This window comes from Vanellus vanellus (assembly GCF_965231255.1).
Source record: "Vanellus vanellus genome assembly, contig: HAP1_SCAFFOLD_110, whole genome shotgun sequence".
Lineage (NCBI taxonomy): Eukaryota > Metazoa > Chordata > Aves > Charadriiformes > Charadriidae > Vanellus > Vanellus vanellus.
In genome coordinates this window covers 115,271-130,149 of record NW_028127815.1, presented here as the reverse complement: position 1 = coordinate 130,149, position 14,879 = coordinate 115,271, and the positions used below count along the sequence as shown (strand labels likewise).

Sequence of the window (14,879 nt, the reverse complement as noted above, 5' to 3'; positions counted from 1 at the left end):
ACGGGTGTCAAGAGGATGGGGCCAGACTCTTTTCTGTGCTGCCCAGTGACAGCACAAGGAGAAACGGGCACAAACTGGAACACAGGAAATTCCATCTGAACACAAGGAAAAATGTCTTTACTTTGAGGGCACCAAAGCACTGGAAGAGGCTGTCCAGAGAGGCTGTGGAGTCTCCTTCCGTGGAGATATTCAAAAGCCGCCTGGCTTCATTGCTGTCCAACCTGCTGAAGGTGACCCTACTTTGGCAGGTTGGTTGCACTAGACAATCTCCAAGGGTTCCTTCCAACAACTACCATTCTGTGATTCTGTGGTCCTGTGATTCTGTGATCTTCTATGTTTTCCGTTGGCCAAAGGGATTCCCCACCAGTGCCCCCAGATGCTGCCCTGTCTCTCACAATTGCTCCATTAGAGCTTGCAGTTCCCTGCACGTGTCCTGAACAACCTCTGGCACCTCAAATGTCACCCGGTGTTTGCATCGGAAAAGCTCCCTCCTGGCCTCTGTCTCCATTACTCACAGGGCAGCTCAGAGAAGGAGCTCACTCCGATTTTGGGCAGCTGAGCTGAGACAAGAGGAATCCTCCCTCTGGTGGGTCTGTGGGGTGCACTGGAGAAGCTGAATGTCCCTCCGGCCTCAGGAACATTGCTGAGGAAGACTGAACATTGATGCCTCCTGTAGGTCCACACACCCTGGCAGAGCAGAAATTCCTTCCCACTGCAGGAATCAGTCCATCCAGGGTTCAGAGAGGGACAGTCAGTGATGACTTCATTCTGCTTCAAACTCTGCTCCCCAGGAGAGGCCCCACTGCCTTGGAGGAGCTGTCAGCCCTGGAGGCACAGGGACACCTCGAGGGATTGGGGCAGTGCGGGGAGGAGGCAGAGAAAGGCCCAGCGGGTCCTCTGCTGCTGAACTGGGCCGGGCTGCTGGGCCAGAGGGAGGTCCTGGCAAGCGGGCAGCGCTGCAGAGAGACAGCTCTGCCCAGGAGCAGCTCCTCTGCACAGCGCAGCAGGGCTGAGGGCACGGCCTGCAGGCAGCGAGGGCAGAGCAGGGAGGCAGAGAGAGGTTGAAGGCAGTCTGGAGAGGGAGGATGCTGAGGGTGAGTGGGGGGAGAACTCTTCCCAAAGCAGAGCAGCTGCAGTAGCTGGAGAGATCTCCAAAAGCTGGCACCTCCCACAGCCCGTGGGATCTTTCAGAAGGACGCTCATAATTTCTCTGCTGTGGAAGAAGAGGACATTCTCTAGATTGGGGCTTCCCTGCTTCACCATCAGAGGATCAGGGCATGACAGCTGCCTTCTCCCAGGAATGGCCAAAGGGCTGTGAAGGTGGGTGTGCAGGCAGGGGTGTGCAGGGCTGTCCTTGCCAGCAGGGTCCCTGCAGCCCGGGGGCTGTGTGCCGGGCAGGGACTCTGCCATCTGCCAGGGTCAGCTCTCCGCCTGCCCAGAGAAGTCCCACGTAGCTTCTGTGGGGAGAAGCTGTGGGTGGAAGGAGTGACCCCTGGCTGGGCAATGTCCTTCGCCTTGAAGAGGGTGCTGTGTGGGTCAGGGCTCTTTACACCTCCAGATGACCTCTGGTCATTCCTGGAGGGACTTTTCAAGATGGAGTTCCCTTAATATGAAGGTAAATTTCTTTTGCTGTTTCTTCTCTTGGTTGGCTGGGTGGGCAGTAGCACATGTCCAAGAGGACTTTCAAATGAAAGATCAAAGGAGGGTTCATGTAGAGATAGGGAGCTTTCCTGAGTCTGTGTCTTCGGTTTCCAGCTCTGGGGGCTACAGACAGCACCAGCATCCCCTTTCCAGTCTCACAAGGCTCTGTGGGACCTGCTCTTTAGCCCCTGCACACACACAGAGACTGCAGGGCAGAGCTGGGCACACGGGGGCTGCCATGGGGTCTGTGAGCACTTGCAGAGAAGAGACGTGGGGGCAGGGAAAGAGCTGCTGGCAGGGAGAGCTCCAAGCAGTGGAGATGGGCAGGGAAGGAGGGAGCTGCTCCTGGAAGCCCTGCTGCAGGGGAGATAGGGGCACCTCCAGCCACCCCTGCAGTGCAGGTGCTTTCCTTGAGTCACCCATCACAGCCCTCAGCCCTCACGGCCATGAGCTCTGGGGTGGGAGTCAGCTCTGTGCCCGGCAGAGCAGCAGGAGAGGCGAAGGGCATCCCTCCTGCCACGTGCCCCATTGCTGCTGCCCAGCGGTGGGGCTGAGGGCACCTGCCCTGCATGATCAGTGTCTGGGTGGTGGCGTGCCCAGCAGGGTGAGGGTAATGCTGCCCTGAGTGCCCGGCTGCCTCTCCCCGTGACTCTCCCAGCCAGACCCTCATGGGATTTCTCCTGGTTTCTCCACGAGTCTCCTTTAAAGTTATCTTTTTATTGCTGTCAGCCTCCCTGGGGATGGGAATTTCAGCTGCAGAGTCCCACACTGATCTTGTTCATCCACTCCTGCCGGTGTGTCCATGGGAATCACTGTCCCAGCTTTCCTTTGACCTGTGGGGCTGTGGGCAATGCAGGCTGTGGGGGTGGGGAAGGAGTCCATTTTCTCTCACTGAGATGCCATAAATTGGGTATGTCCTTTGGGTGTCCATGGAAGCTGTGAGCTGCCCTCCAGGATGCCAACCTGTCCCATAGCACCTTTGTGTTACCGGAAAGCCCCACAGAGAAACACAGAGACTCTGTGACTGAGGAAATGCTGTTGGGTGGGTGAAATGAGCCGTGGGTGTCCTTGGCTAGAGGTGGGCTGCTGAGACCTTGAGAAAGGGTGAGACATTTCATGGTCTGAGATCGACCCTTCTGCTCTCAGCACTGTTTGATTGCATAATAGAAGAGGGTAATCCCCCTCCATCTCATGACGGTGCAAGATGGAGGGACAAACCATCTCCCCTGACTCTGCTCTCTGCCCCAGGCAATCCTCATGTCTCACAGCACTCACTCTGTTCCCCTGGAGTGCAGCAGAAATGCTGAGGGTTTCTGACATCCCAGAACAGTGCTCAGGGGAGGTGGGGGAGCTTTAAAATACCCAAAGCCTCTCCAACTGCCTTCTGCCATCCTGGTTCCTTAGCAGTGCATGTGCAGATGCTGACAAGCCCTTCTGCATTGTAGGTGGTTCCATCAGAACAGGTAGAACATCGGCACGGACCCCAGTCCTCACTCTTCCCAGGAACTCTTCGCTCCTCACAGCACAATCAGCAAGAGTAAACCAGAGCTCGAGTCAGGAAGCTGAGGAATGTCTCCTGGAAAAGGAAAAGGGCGTATTACAGGAGGGGCAAAGTCTATGGGAAATGGCTTTCATTTTCCTTAGGGAAATCTCTGGTAACAGACCTCGACCACGTCCCCCTGCCCAGAAGCAGCAAATGTCTAACAGCAGCTCCATCACCCACTTCATCCTCCTGGCATTCGCAGACACACGGGAGCTGCAGCTCTTGACCTTCGGGCTCTTCCTGGCCATCTACCTGGCTGCCCTCTTGGGAAACGGCCTCATCATCACTGCCATCGCCTGCGACCACTGCCTCCACACTCCCATGTACTTCTTCCTTCTCAACCTCTCTGTTCCGGACCTGGGTTGCATCTCCACCACTCTCCCCAAAGCCATGGCCAATTCCCTCTTGGACAGCAGGGCCATCTCCTATGCAGGGTGTGCTGCTCAAGTCTTTCTGTTTGTCTTTTTCATTTCAGCAGAGTTTTCTCTTCTCACCATCATGGCCTATGACCGCTACGTTGCCATCTGCCAACCCCTGCACTACGGGACCCTCCTGGGCAGCAGAGCTTGTGTCCGCATGGCAGCAGCTGTCTGGGGCAGTGTTTTTCCCTATGCTGTGCTGCACACAGCCAATACATTTTCACTGCCCCTCTGCCAGGGCAATGCCGTGGACCAGTTCTTCTGTGAAATCCCCCACATCCTCAAGCTCGCCTGCACACACTCCTACCTCAGGGAAGTTGGGCTTCTTGTGGTTAGTGTCTGTTTAGCCTTTGGGTGTTTTGTTTTCATTGTGGTGTCTTATGTGCAGATCTTGAGGGCTGTGCTGAGGATCCCCTCTGAGCAGGGACGGCACAAAGCCTTTGCCACGTGCCTCCCTCACCTGGCCGTGGTCTCCCTCTTTCTCAGCACTGGAGTGTTTGTCCACCTGAAGCCCCCCTCCATCTCCTCCCCATCTCTGGACCTGGTGGTGTCATTACTGTACTCGGTGGTGCCTCCAGCAGTGAACCCCCTCATCTATAGCATGAGGAACCAGGAGCTCAAGGATGCCCTATGGAAACTGACCCAATGGACACTGTTTCACCGACAATAACCTGCTGCCCCTTCTCCACACATTGCCCAGGTCTTATCTGAGATCATGAGCCTAATTTTTCTCTTGTCATAACCCTGCTGACTGATATTTTTCTGGGTTTATACTATTTGTGTTGGGGCTTGATTCTACTGGGTCTGACCCTTGCACAACATTGAGTCAGATGTGGCCGGTCAGGTAACAGCTCTTAAATGAAACGGGATGTCTCAGGTAGAATAGCGAGAAAAGGGAAAAACAGGGAAAAACAAAACACGGGCGGAGATAAATATTGTTTAATAGAACAGTAACAGAAAATAAAAGCAGTTGCAGTAGCAGTAACAACAACAATAATAATAAGTATAAGTATAAGTATATATAGAATAAAGTGATGTAAAAAATATTACTGTCACCACCCAATGATCATTTGCCCCGCCTGTCTGGAGAAGTGATCACCGATTCTTTCCCCCAAGCCAACTCCCATTTATATACTGAGCATGACGGCTATGGGATGGAACATTCCTTTGGCCAGCTTGTCTTGTCTGTGCCCCCCCACCTTCTACGGGAAGTTGAAAATGTCCGTGACTTAATATAAGCATCACTCAGCAACAACTAAAACAATATGAGTTAACAATGTTATTCTGATAGTCAATCCAAAACACAGCAGCTACCAGGAAGGATATTAACTCTATCCCAGGCAAAACCAGGACAGCGTCCGCCCCTTATTCTATACCATCTACCTCATGCCCAGGTCTTACACTTTTCCATAAATCACCACCATTTTCCTGTCTTTCATACATGTATATATGCACACAGATATCATTCCCTTAGTCCATGGCCCGTCCCACTGAAATGTCCCTTGAGTTCATTTAGTCCATGACTTTGGGCTCCATCTGTTGTAATTGTCTTTCCCGGCAGGAGACGTGGTGTGTGGTGTTGAATTGTTGCGTGCTGCATCTGGAGCTCGCAGCTGGTGTAGCCGGCATGGCCCATGCCCATCATCTGTGGGTTGAAGATGTCGATCTCAAGACAATTCCCGGGTGCCAGTTGCTGCAGCCACTTCTGGTTCCATCACTTCTGCACTTTGCTCAGTTTCATCAAAGTTCATTCTTCATTAATTTAGGTCACTCTCACTGTAATACCGTAGGTAGAGCATATAGTGGTAATTTAGCAATAAATATCATATCATTTGATTCATTGGACATTCTCACCAAAATCAAATCCCCTTGAGGAACACATCGATCATCCCCATCCTCCCGCATCACCCACCAAGTGCACTCAGGGCCTTAAAAAAAAGCAATCCCACAGATAATTTTGCCTTTGCCTGTGTCAGGAATAACCCAGAGTGTCTTCCCGAACATATTCAGATCCTCAAATGTTACCTAACCAGGTGGCCTTTGCTAAATGTGTATCCCAACTTTTGAAGGTCCCACCACCCATGGCTCTCAGTGTAGTTTATAGCCGTCCGTTGTACTGTTTCATTTTCCCAGAGGCTCATGCATGGTAGGGGATGTGATACACCCGCCCAATGCCATGCTCTTTGGCCCAGGTGTCTATGAGGCTGTTTGGAAATGAGTCCCACTGTCTGACTCAATTCTCTCTGGGGTGCCATGTCGCCATCAGACTTGCTTTTCAAGGGCCAGGATAGTTTTTCAGGGCGGTGGTATGGGGCAGAGGGTGTGTTTCCAGCCGTCCGGTGCTTCCTTCCACCGTTGTGAGCACGTGGCGCTTGCCTTGGTGGGTTTGAGGGAGTGTGATAGAACCAATCTGCCAGGCCTCCCCATATTGATATTTCAGCCAACGTCCTCCATATCAAAGAAGCTTTAACCGCTTGGCTTGCTTAAATGCAGCACACGTTTCACATTCGTGGATAACCTGTGCAATAGTGAACGTAATCAGGTCCACCCCCTGGTCACGAGCCCATCTATATGTCGCATCTCTTCCTTGATGCCTTGAGGCGTCATGGGCCCACCAAGCTATGAATAGTTCACCCTTACGTTGCCAGTCCATGTCCACCTGAGCCACTTCAACCTTAGCAGCCTGATCCACCTGCTGGTTGTTTTGATGTTCCTCAGTGGCCTGACCCTTGGGTACGTGGTCATCTACATGATGTACTTTCACAACCAGATTCTCTATCCGGGCAGCAATGTCTTGCCACAGTTCAGCAGCCCAGATGGGTCTACCTCTGCACTGCCAGTTGCTCTGCTCCCACTGCTGTAACCACCCCCACAGAGCATTTGCCACCACCCATGAATCAATATGGAGGTAAAGCACCAGCTGCACGGGGGCTCACAGCCGGTCCCGGGTCACCCCTGCGCCTGTGATTTCACTTTGGGGCACATTCCAGAGCCACCAGACAGGCAGGGGTTGGGAGACGGTGTTGGAGGGAGGGCACAGACAAACTGCTATAGCACCTCCAGGAGAAGCACCTTCCACTGCCACAGGCTGTGACGTGGGCGATAGCTTGGCTCCCAGCGACACTCATCCTCACCCAGGGAGAGGAAGATGAGTGCTGTGCTTTCTACCATCTTTAGTGAGCTTTGCCTGGAGGAGAGACTCTGCGATGTGGTTCTCAGCGTGGGTGGCATTGAGTTCAGTGCTCACAAGAACATCCTCTGTAGCTGCAGTCAATAGTTCAGGTCAGTGCTTGGAACAAGAGGGGATGGGGACACACAGCATTTCCCAGGCTGTGTCACGCTGCCTTAGTGTCTCTCCAGCGCTTCCCTTGGCACTGAACCTCTTTTCCAGCACTTCCCCATAGTCCTGGTGCCTCCCTGGACACCGGAATTCATCCCCAACCCAAGATCTCACAGCAGCGCTGGAAGCGGTGTCTGACGAACCCCACGAAGCGGTGCAGGGCTGGAGCATGGCCACCCGGGCTTGTCTGCCGTGGGGCGGGAGGTGTTCCTTCCCCACACAGCGCCATTCTCTGGTGGTCTTGTTGAAGCAAGGAGGGCACTGGCCCTGTGGCTCTCTGTGCACAGCCGGCGGCGGTGACTCCTTGTTAAAACAACCGGCTCGTAACACATGAATTAATAAACCCCACGGCCTCCCAACTTGGCTACTGCGTGTGCCCAAATTGGTGCCCCAGGAAGGAGGCACAGGGCATAACAGGGTCCGGGTCTAACGCAGCAAAGATGCTTTTCCCCCAGCACTACTTTGCTTTTTTCAGGACTTTGTTTTCCACCCGCTGGAGCAATGCCGGGAACGATGTCTATAAAATCCCCGGCACTTCACCTGAAATGATGCAGCTCATTATCGAGCACGCCTACACCGGCACAGTACCGGTCACGGCCGACAACTTTGAACGTTTGCTGATAGCGGCCGACCAGTTCAACGTCATGGACATCGTCAGACTGTGCTGCGAGTTCTTACAGTCCCAGCTGTGCTTGGAGAACTGTGTCGGCCTCTGGAGATTCACCGAGTATTACTACTGCCTTTATTATTGACTTTATTATTGACCTGCGAGAAGACACCCATGCTTTCATCCTCCATCACTTCGAAGGGATGACCAGGGTGTCGAGAGAGTTTCTGGAGCTCTCTGTCAATGACCTCCTGTGTGTCCTGCAGAAGGAGGAGCTCAGTGGGAAAGAAGAGGCCGTGTTCAAGGCCGTTCTGCAATGGATTGCTCAGGGCCTGCAGAACAGGAGGCAGCAGGTTGCAGTCTTGCTGGGCAAGGAAGAGTGGAAGGGGGGACAGAGGGCATTTATTTAAAACAAAGAAAGTCTAGGTTATTCTTAGCTTAGAAAAAATAAACTCAGCATTTTCGACAGTAAGGACTTTGCTTGAAACTTTTGAAATCCTGCCTTCACAAGGGTATAAATTTGTAGTTCATATTCACTGTACATACACGCCACTCACCCAAATCCCATTGCTTGTTAGCACGTGCATGGTTTCCGAAGGCACACACACTGACACTGACACTATGGAAATGATCAGGTGTCTGTTGTCTATGAGTGCCCAGGCCACAGTTGTGTGAGGCATTGCACAAGCATCGGAAATCCTTGCCCAAAAGAGTTTGCAAACCACCTGTTCCTTTCGACTGGGCTCGTAAGGGGGACCATCTTGCATAGGGGAGGATGGCACATCTCTCTCATGTGCTTGAGGCAGTCGTATTCGAGTCATGGTTTCAGTCAGAGTCCTTCCTGAACGATCATTGCCTGGGAGGACAGCACCATAAAGGCAGTCAAATGCCTTCTGGGCCACCCCTGGGGACAATTCTCGGCCTTCGAGGATAACATCATGAAAACTTTCCAACTGCCCATGCTGACCCAGGAGAGAGACTGGGACACAAAGTATGGAATTACACGAGTGATTCTCTGTTCATGAGCACGAGTGGTCCCAGTCAAATTGGGACACCCCAAATGCAGTTTCACACATGGTTCTTATACCTTTAGAGCATCCAGGTACAACACAATTTGAGTGATCGCTACTTAACATGCACACGCAGGCTGCTGTTTGGCAAAGCAACTCTCATGCTGTGGCATCATCATCCACCTGCTGCTCTCCTAATGGAGACGTCCCTGGAGTCGGTCTTGCTGCAGTTCCTTATCTCTGATGCCAGATCAGGGGAGGGTTTCACAGGGGTGTCAGAGGGGCTGGGAGGCTGGCGTCATCCGCGCAGTGCTGGAGCATCCTTTCTTCTTCAGGCTGGGGGCTGTCTTCTCCTCCCGACAATGAGCTGGGTCCTGTAGTCATGCTGACTGAACCATGGCTATGCAGTACGCAATAGAAACGCTGTATATCTTAAGAAAGTTCATACAGTTTCGTACTCTAAAGAGTAATTGTTACAATAGTTCGGGAATGAGATTTTCCTGACAGTCCCTCCTTTTCCTTTCACCGTCAGGGTCACACTATACTCTTCATTATTTAAGTCGTAAATCAAGTTCATAAGGTAATACACACCCATCTAATTAGAAAGCAAAACAAGAGAGTGAATACAACAACCCAAATCCTTTCAGTTCACAGTCCTGTTCCTAAGTCTGGGAGCCAAGAGGTTAGCCACCCAAAGAGATTTAGGGGAGATCCCTGCCCTATTTTGTGTAATATTTTTAAATGAGTCTTTCTCTTGTTTCTCTCAGTTTTGTTTTTCTGGTCTTGACTGACATAAAAACCCCAGCAGCTCTTATTCAAGAACGCACCTACTCTGTCCTGTACTTCTAAAGGGTGCTCTAGAGCTAAGACTTTCTATATTACCATTTTTGATAAAAATTTGATTTCTTCCTCTAAGGCTGTCATACTGCCTGCCCTCATTAATGGCTTTTTCTAATTCTCTTGACACATTCGCAGTAGCCCTTTCTAGTTTTGCAGACCCTCACTGTGGGATAAAATCTGATACAGACAGGTGGAACTCAGTGCCACATTATCAAAGGCATTTGTGAAAGGCAGGTCCTGCTTGACTAACCTGATCTCCTTCTACAACGTGGTCACGCGCTCAGTGGATGAGGGAAAGACTGTGGATGTTGTCTATCTGGACTTTAGTAAAGCCTTTGACACCATTTCCCACAGCATTCTCCTGGAAAAACTGGCTGCTCATGGCTTGGATGGGCACACGCTTTGCTGGGTAAAAAACTGTCTGGAAGGGCGTGCCCAGAGAGTGGTGGTGATCGGAGTTAATTGCAGTTGGCGGGCGGTCAGGAGTGGTGTCCCCCAGGGCTCAGTGCTGGGGCCAGTCCTGTTTAACATCTTCATCAATGATCGGGATGAGGGGATGGAGTGCACCCTCAGTCAGTTTGCGGATGACACCAAGCTGGGTGGGAGTGTTGATCTGCCTGAGGGTAGGGAGGCTCTGCAGAGGGATTCCGACAGACTGGACCCATGGGCCAAGGCAGACTATAGGAGTTTCAATGAGGCCAAGTGCTGCGTCTCACACTTTGGCCACAACAACCCCTGCCAACGCTACAGGCTTGGGGAGGAGTGTCTGGAAAGCTGCTCACAGAGAGGGACCTCTGTTGTTTGATAGCAGCTGAACATGAGCCAGCAGTGTGCCCAGGTGGCCAAGAAGCCCACCGGCATCCTGGCGTGTATCAGGACTAGTGTAGCCAGTAGGACCAGGGAGGTGATTTTCCCCCTGTACTGGGCACTGGGGAGGCCGCATCTTGAGCGCTGTGTTCAGTTTTGGGGCCCTCACCACAAGAAGGACATTGAGGCACTGGAGCGTGTCCGGAGAAGGGCATCGAAACCGGTGAGGGGTCTGGAGCACATATCTTATGAGGAGCGGCTGAGGGAACTGGGGTTTTTTCGCCTGGAGAAAAGGAGGCAGAGGGGAGACCTTATCGTTCTCTAAACATATCTGAAAGGAGGTTGCAGAGAGGTGGGGGTCCACCTGTTCTGTCAGGTAACGGGTGTTAGAACAAGAGGAAATGGTTCAATTTGCACCAAGGGAAGTTTCAACTGGATATTAGGAATAATTTCTTCATTGAAAGGGTCATCTGGCATTGGAATGCGTTACTCAGGGCGGTGGTGGAGTCCTCATCCCTGGAGGTGTTTAAGGGTTGTGTAGTTATAGTGCTGAGGGACATGGTTTAGTGATGGGCTTGTCTGTGTTAGGGTAATCATAGAATCATAGAATCATAGAATTAGTGAGGTTGGAAGGGACCTTTAAGATCATCAAGTCCAACCGTTAACCTACCCTGATAAAAACACCACCACTTCTAAACCATGTCCCTAAGCACCTCATCTACCCTTTTCTTAAACACCTCCAGGGATGGTGAATCCACCACCTCTCTGGGCAGCCTATTCCAATGTTTAATAACCCTTTCAGTGAAAAAATGCTTCCTAATATCCAATCTAAACCTGCTCTGACATAACTTGAACCCATTTCCTCTTGTCCTATCACTTGTCGCCAGGGAGAAGAGGTCAGCTCCCATCTCTCTAAAACCTCCTTTCAGGTAGTTGTAGAGGGTGATAAGGTCTCCCCTCAGCCTCCTCTTCTCCAGGCCAAACAACCCCAGATCCCTCTGTCGTTCCTCATAAGGTTTGTCCTCTAGACTCTTCACCAGCTTTGTAGCCCTTCTCTGGACACGCTCCAACACCTCAATGTCCTTCTTGTAGTGAGGGGTCCAAAACTGAACACAGTACTCGAGGTGAGGCCTCACCAGTGCCGAGTACAGGGGGATGATGACTTCCCTAGTCCGGCTCACCACACTATTCCTGATGCAGGCCAGGATGCTGTTGGCCTTCTTGGTTGCCTGGGCACACTGCTGGCTCATGCTCAGCCGGCTGTCCACCAACACCCCCAGGTCCTTTTCTGCCAGGCAGCTTTCGAGCCACTCCGCCCCCAGTCTGTAGCGCTGCACGGGGTTGTTGTGACCCAAGTGCAGGACCTGACACTTGGCCTTGTTGAACCTCATACCATTGGCCTCTGCCCATCTGTCCAGCCTGTCCAGATCCCTCTGCAGAGCCAATCTACCCTCAAGCAGATGAACACGCCCACCTATCTTAGTGTCGTCTGTGATCTTACTGAAGGTGCATTCGATCCTCTCATCCAGATCATTGATAAAGATATTAAAGAGAATGGGCCCCAGCACCGATCCCTGGGGGACACCACTTGTCACTGGACAGCAACTGGATTTAATTCCATTTACCACCACTCTCTGGGTACGGCCATCCAGCCAGTTTTTTACCCAGCGAAGAGTACACCTATCCAGGCCATGAGCAGCCAGTTTCTCCAGGAGAATGCTATGGGAAACGGTGTCAAAAGCCTTGCAAAAATCCAGGTAGATAACATGCACAGCTTTTCCCTCCACCACTAAGTGGGTCACCTTGTCATAGAAAGAGATCAGGTTTGACAGATTTTAATGATTGGACTATGTGATCTTACAGGTCTTCTCCAATATAGGAGTTTCTGTGATACTGTGATTCTGTGATGATGACCCTGGGGCAACCTCGCCGGGGTGTCCAGTGGGCACAGGAACAGCCCAGACCCTGCTCTGCTGGTCCATCATGTCTCTCGCAGGAGCCTGGCTGTGCCAGGACACTGCTGTGTGTCCCCACCCTGCACACTCCCACACTTCAGCTCTTCCCTGGGGTTTTCCTCCCTGGGGCACTTCCCATCCCCACCAGCCCAGACACTCCCTGAACCTGGCTATCTCCTGCCCTCTCCCCAGCACAGACCAGCAGAGCAGCCCCATTGGGACTGGTCCCACAGCAGGATGTGCAGGCCAGTGAGACTGTCCACCCAGCCGGCATGATGAGGAGATCTCCACCCCAGGCAGCTTGCAGCCCCCCCTGCCAAATGTCCTCCCAGGATGGCATGAGAGAATTGGCCCAGGGCACCCTCAGGAAGGTCCTTTGGCCCCAGGGACAGGCAGCCTGCCCCGAGCTGCCCCACCGCAGGTAAGGGTTCCTCTTGCCATGGCTGCCCTGCACACACTCGGTGCCCTGCTCTTCTCCCGCCACAGCCCATCTCCCCTCAGAGCCTTTTCCCGAGAGAGCTCATCCGTGCTGGCCTGGCCAGCCGTTCCTGCACCCCTCCCCAGGCGTCCCACAGCCCCTGAGCTGGTGGTGCGGCTCTGCAGAGCCGGGGGCTGTGGTGCCCAGGGCCATGCTGGTCAGGCTGGGAGGCAGACCCAGCTCAGATGGCTCCTGCCCCCTCCACCTCAGCACACAGATGAGGCCCCTGCAGCTATAGAGAACATCTTGGAGAATGGGTCTCAGACAAACAAGTCAGTGCAGGGCCCTTTATTTTGTTTAAACACACAGAGAGAGCAGCTCCTTATTTGCATAAGGTCTCTGGTTCACACAAGACAGGCAGATGCTGACATAGAAATAGGATAAAGGAAGACTCTGTTCTTTTGTTGACAGCATTCATACAACCATGAAAAGCCAAACACCAAGGAAACAAAAGGAAAAAACTTTCCAAAGAGAGTCTGGGCCTGTAATGTATTACATTATGAGTGAGATACAGAACAAGATGGGCAGTTCATTTCTGCTTCTGAAAAGAAACCAGTCATCCATTTCCTTAGGGCATCCTTGAGCTCCTGGTTCCTCATGCTGTAGATGAGAGGGTTCACTGCTGGAGGCACCACTGAGTACAGGAATGACACCAACAGATTCAGGGATTTGGAGGAGATGGAGGGGGGCTTCAGGTTAGCAAACATGGCAGTACTGATAACGAGGGAGACCACGGCCAGGTGAGGGAGGCACGTGGAAAAGGCTTTGTGCCGTCCCTGCTCCGAGGGGATCCTCAACACAGCCCTCAAGATCTGCACATAGGAGACCAAAATAAAAACAAAACACCCAAAGGCCAAACAGGCGCTAACAACAAGAAGCCCAACTTCCCTGAGGTAAGCATCTGTGCAGGTGAGCTTGAGGATGTGGGGGATTTCACAGAAGAACTGGTGCAGGACATTGCCCTGGCAGAGGGGCAGTGAAAATGTATTGGCTGTGTGCAGGAGAGAATTGAGAAACCCAATGCCCCAGGCAGCTGCTGCCATGCGGACACAAGCTCTGCTGCCCACGAGGGTCCCGTAGTGTAGGGGATGACAGATGGCAACGTAGCGGTCATAGGCCATGATGGTGAGAAGAGAAAACTCTGCTGAAATGAAAAAGACAAACAGAAAGACTTGAGCAGCACACCCTGCATAGGAGATGGCCCTGCTGTCCAAGAGGGAATTGGCCATGGCTTTGGGGAGAGTGGTGGAGATGGAGCCCATGTCAAAGAGGGAGAGGCTGAAGAGGAAGAAGTACATGGGGGTGTGGAGGCGGTGGTCGCAGGCAATGGCGGTGATGATGAGGCCGTTTCCCAGGAGGGCAGCCATGTAGATGCCCAGGAAGAGCCAGAAGGTCAAGACCTGGAGCTCCCGTGTGTCTGCGAACGCCAGGAGGAGGAAGTGGGTGATGGAGCTGCTGTTGGACATCTGATCCCTTTGTTCATGAGGGTCTGCCAAAGGAGGAAAGCACACTCAGAAGTTAGGGCTGCGCTGAGCAAGTCTCTTCACATTCCCTTTGTCCTTTTGATTAGGACCTTTTGATTTCCCCAAGTTTTGAGCTCTGCTTTGTTCTGGCCAAACACGGCATGAGGAGGAGGCTTCTGCCCATGGGCTCCGGAGCAGTCACCCCTGCTTGACAGCATTGGGCATCTGGGAAAGGTGGGGCAGCTTCTGAAAGTCACCGTTTGCCTCATCGGTAATCCCTGTGTCATGAAGACAAGCTGGTCAGCATTTTCCAGCAGGAGAATGCCAGGGAAACTCCCACAAGTGCTCAAAGTGCAGTGATCTCAGCAGAGCCAGCTCACCCCCCAGCTCCACACTGCATTTTCCACAGCCCCACAGGTTTGGGTGGTTTGAAGGACTTTGGTCCCACGGACACAGCTGCATGGCAATGTTGGCGTGTGAGCCACACCTGAACCCCCTCTTACTAGAGAGTATGGATGTAAGAACAAGAGCAGCATGGACAGGAGGGGAAGGTGGAGAAATGCTCCTGCTGAGAGAAGACAGAGACCCATAGAACTAAGGAGTTTCTCCTCCTTGGTGTGTGGCTGCTGAGGAGGCACCTCAGCCAGAAACCTCACAGCCTTGATGTCAGAAGCTTTGCTGAGCGTAAGAGGAGACCATGGGATTTTCAGTAGAAGGTGCCCTCATTACAGGAGATGGCAGGAAGGTGCCCGAATCACCCTCCCAAGGCACATGGG

General features: G+C 52.5%; 2 protein-coding genes across 2 annotated transcripts; one reads left to right on the top strand and one right to left on the bottom strand.

Annotated features, from left to right (window-relative positions):
* Window positions 1-3,337: 3,337 nt before the first annotated feature.
* On the top strand, window positions 3,338-4,273 carry LOC309684961 (olfactory receptor 14I1-like; the record flags this gene model as incomplete). Its single annotated transcript, XM_082500795.1, has 1 exon — window positions 3,338-4,273. One exon carries the CDS (start codon window positions 3,338-3,340, stop codon window positions 4,271-4,273), a length of 936 nt encoding a protein of 311 aa, XP_082356921.1.
* An 8,864-nt stretch (window positions 4,274-13,137) lies between these two features.
* LOC309684960 (olfactory receptor 14C36-like) lies at window positions 13,138-14,106 on the bottom strand (the record flags this gene model as incomplete). Its single annotated transcript, XM_082500794.1, has 1 exon — window positions 13,138-14,106. The coding sequence occupies one exon, from the start codon at window positions 14,104-14,106 to the stop codon at window positions 13,138-13,140; it is 969 nt and encodes a 322-aa protein (XP_082356920.1).
* Window positions 14,107-14,879: the final 773 nt, after the last annotated feature.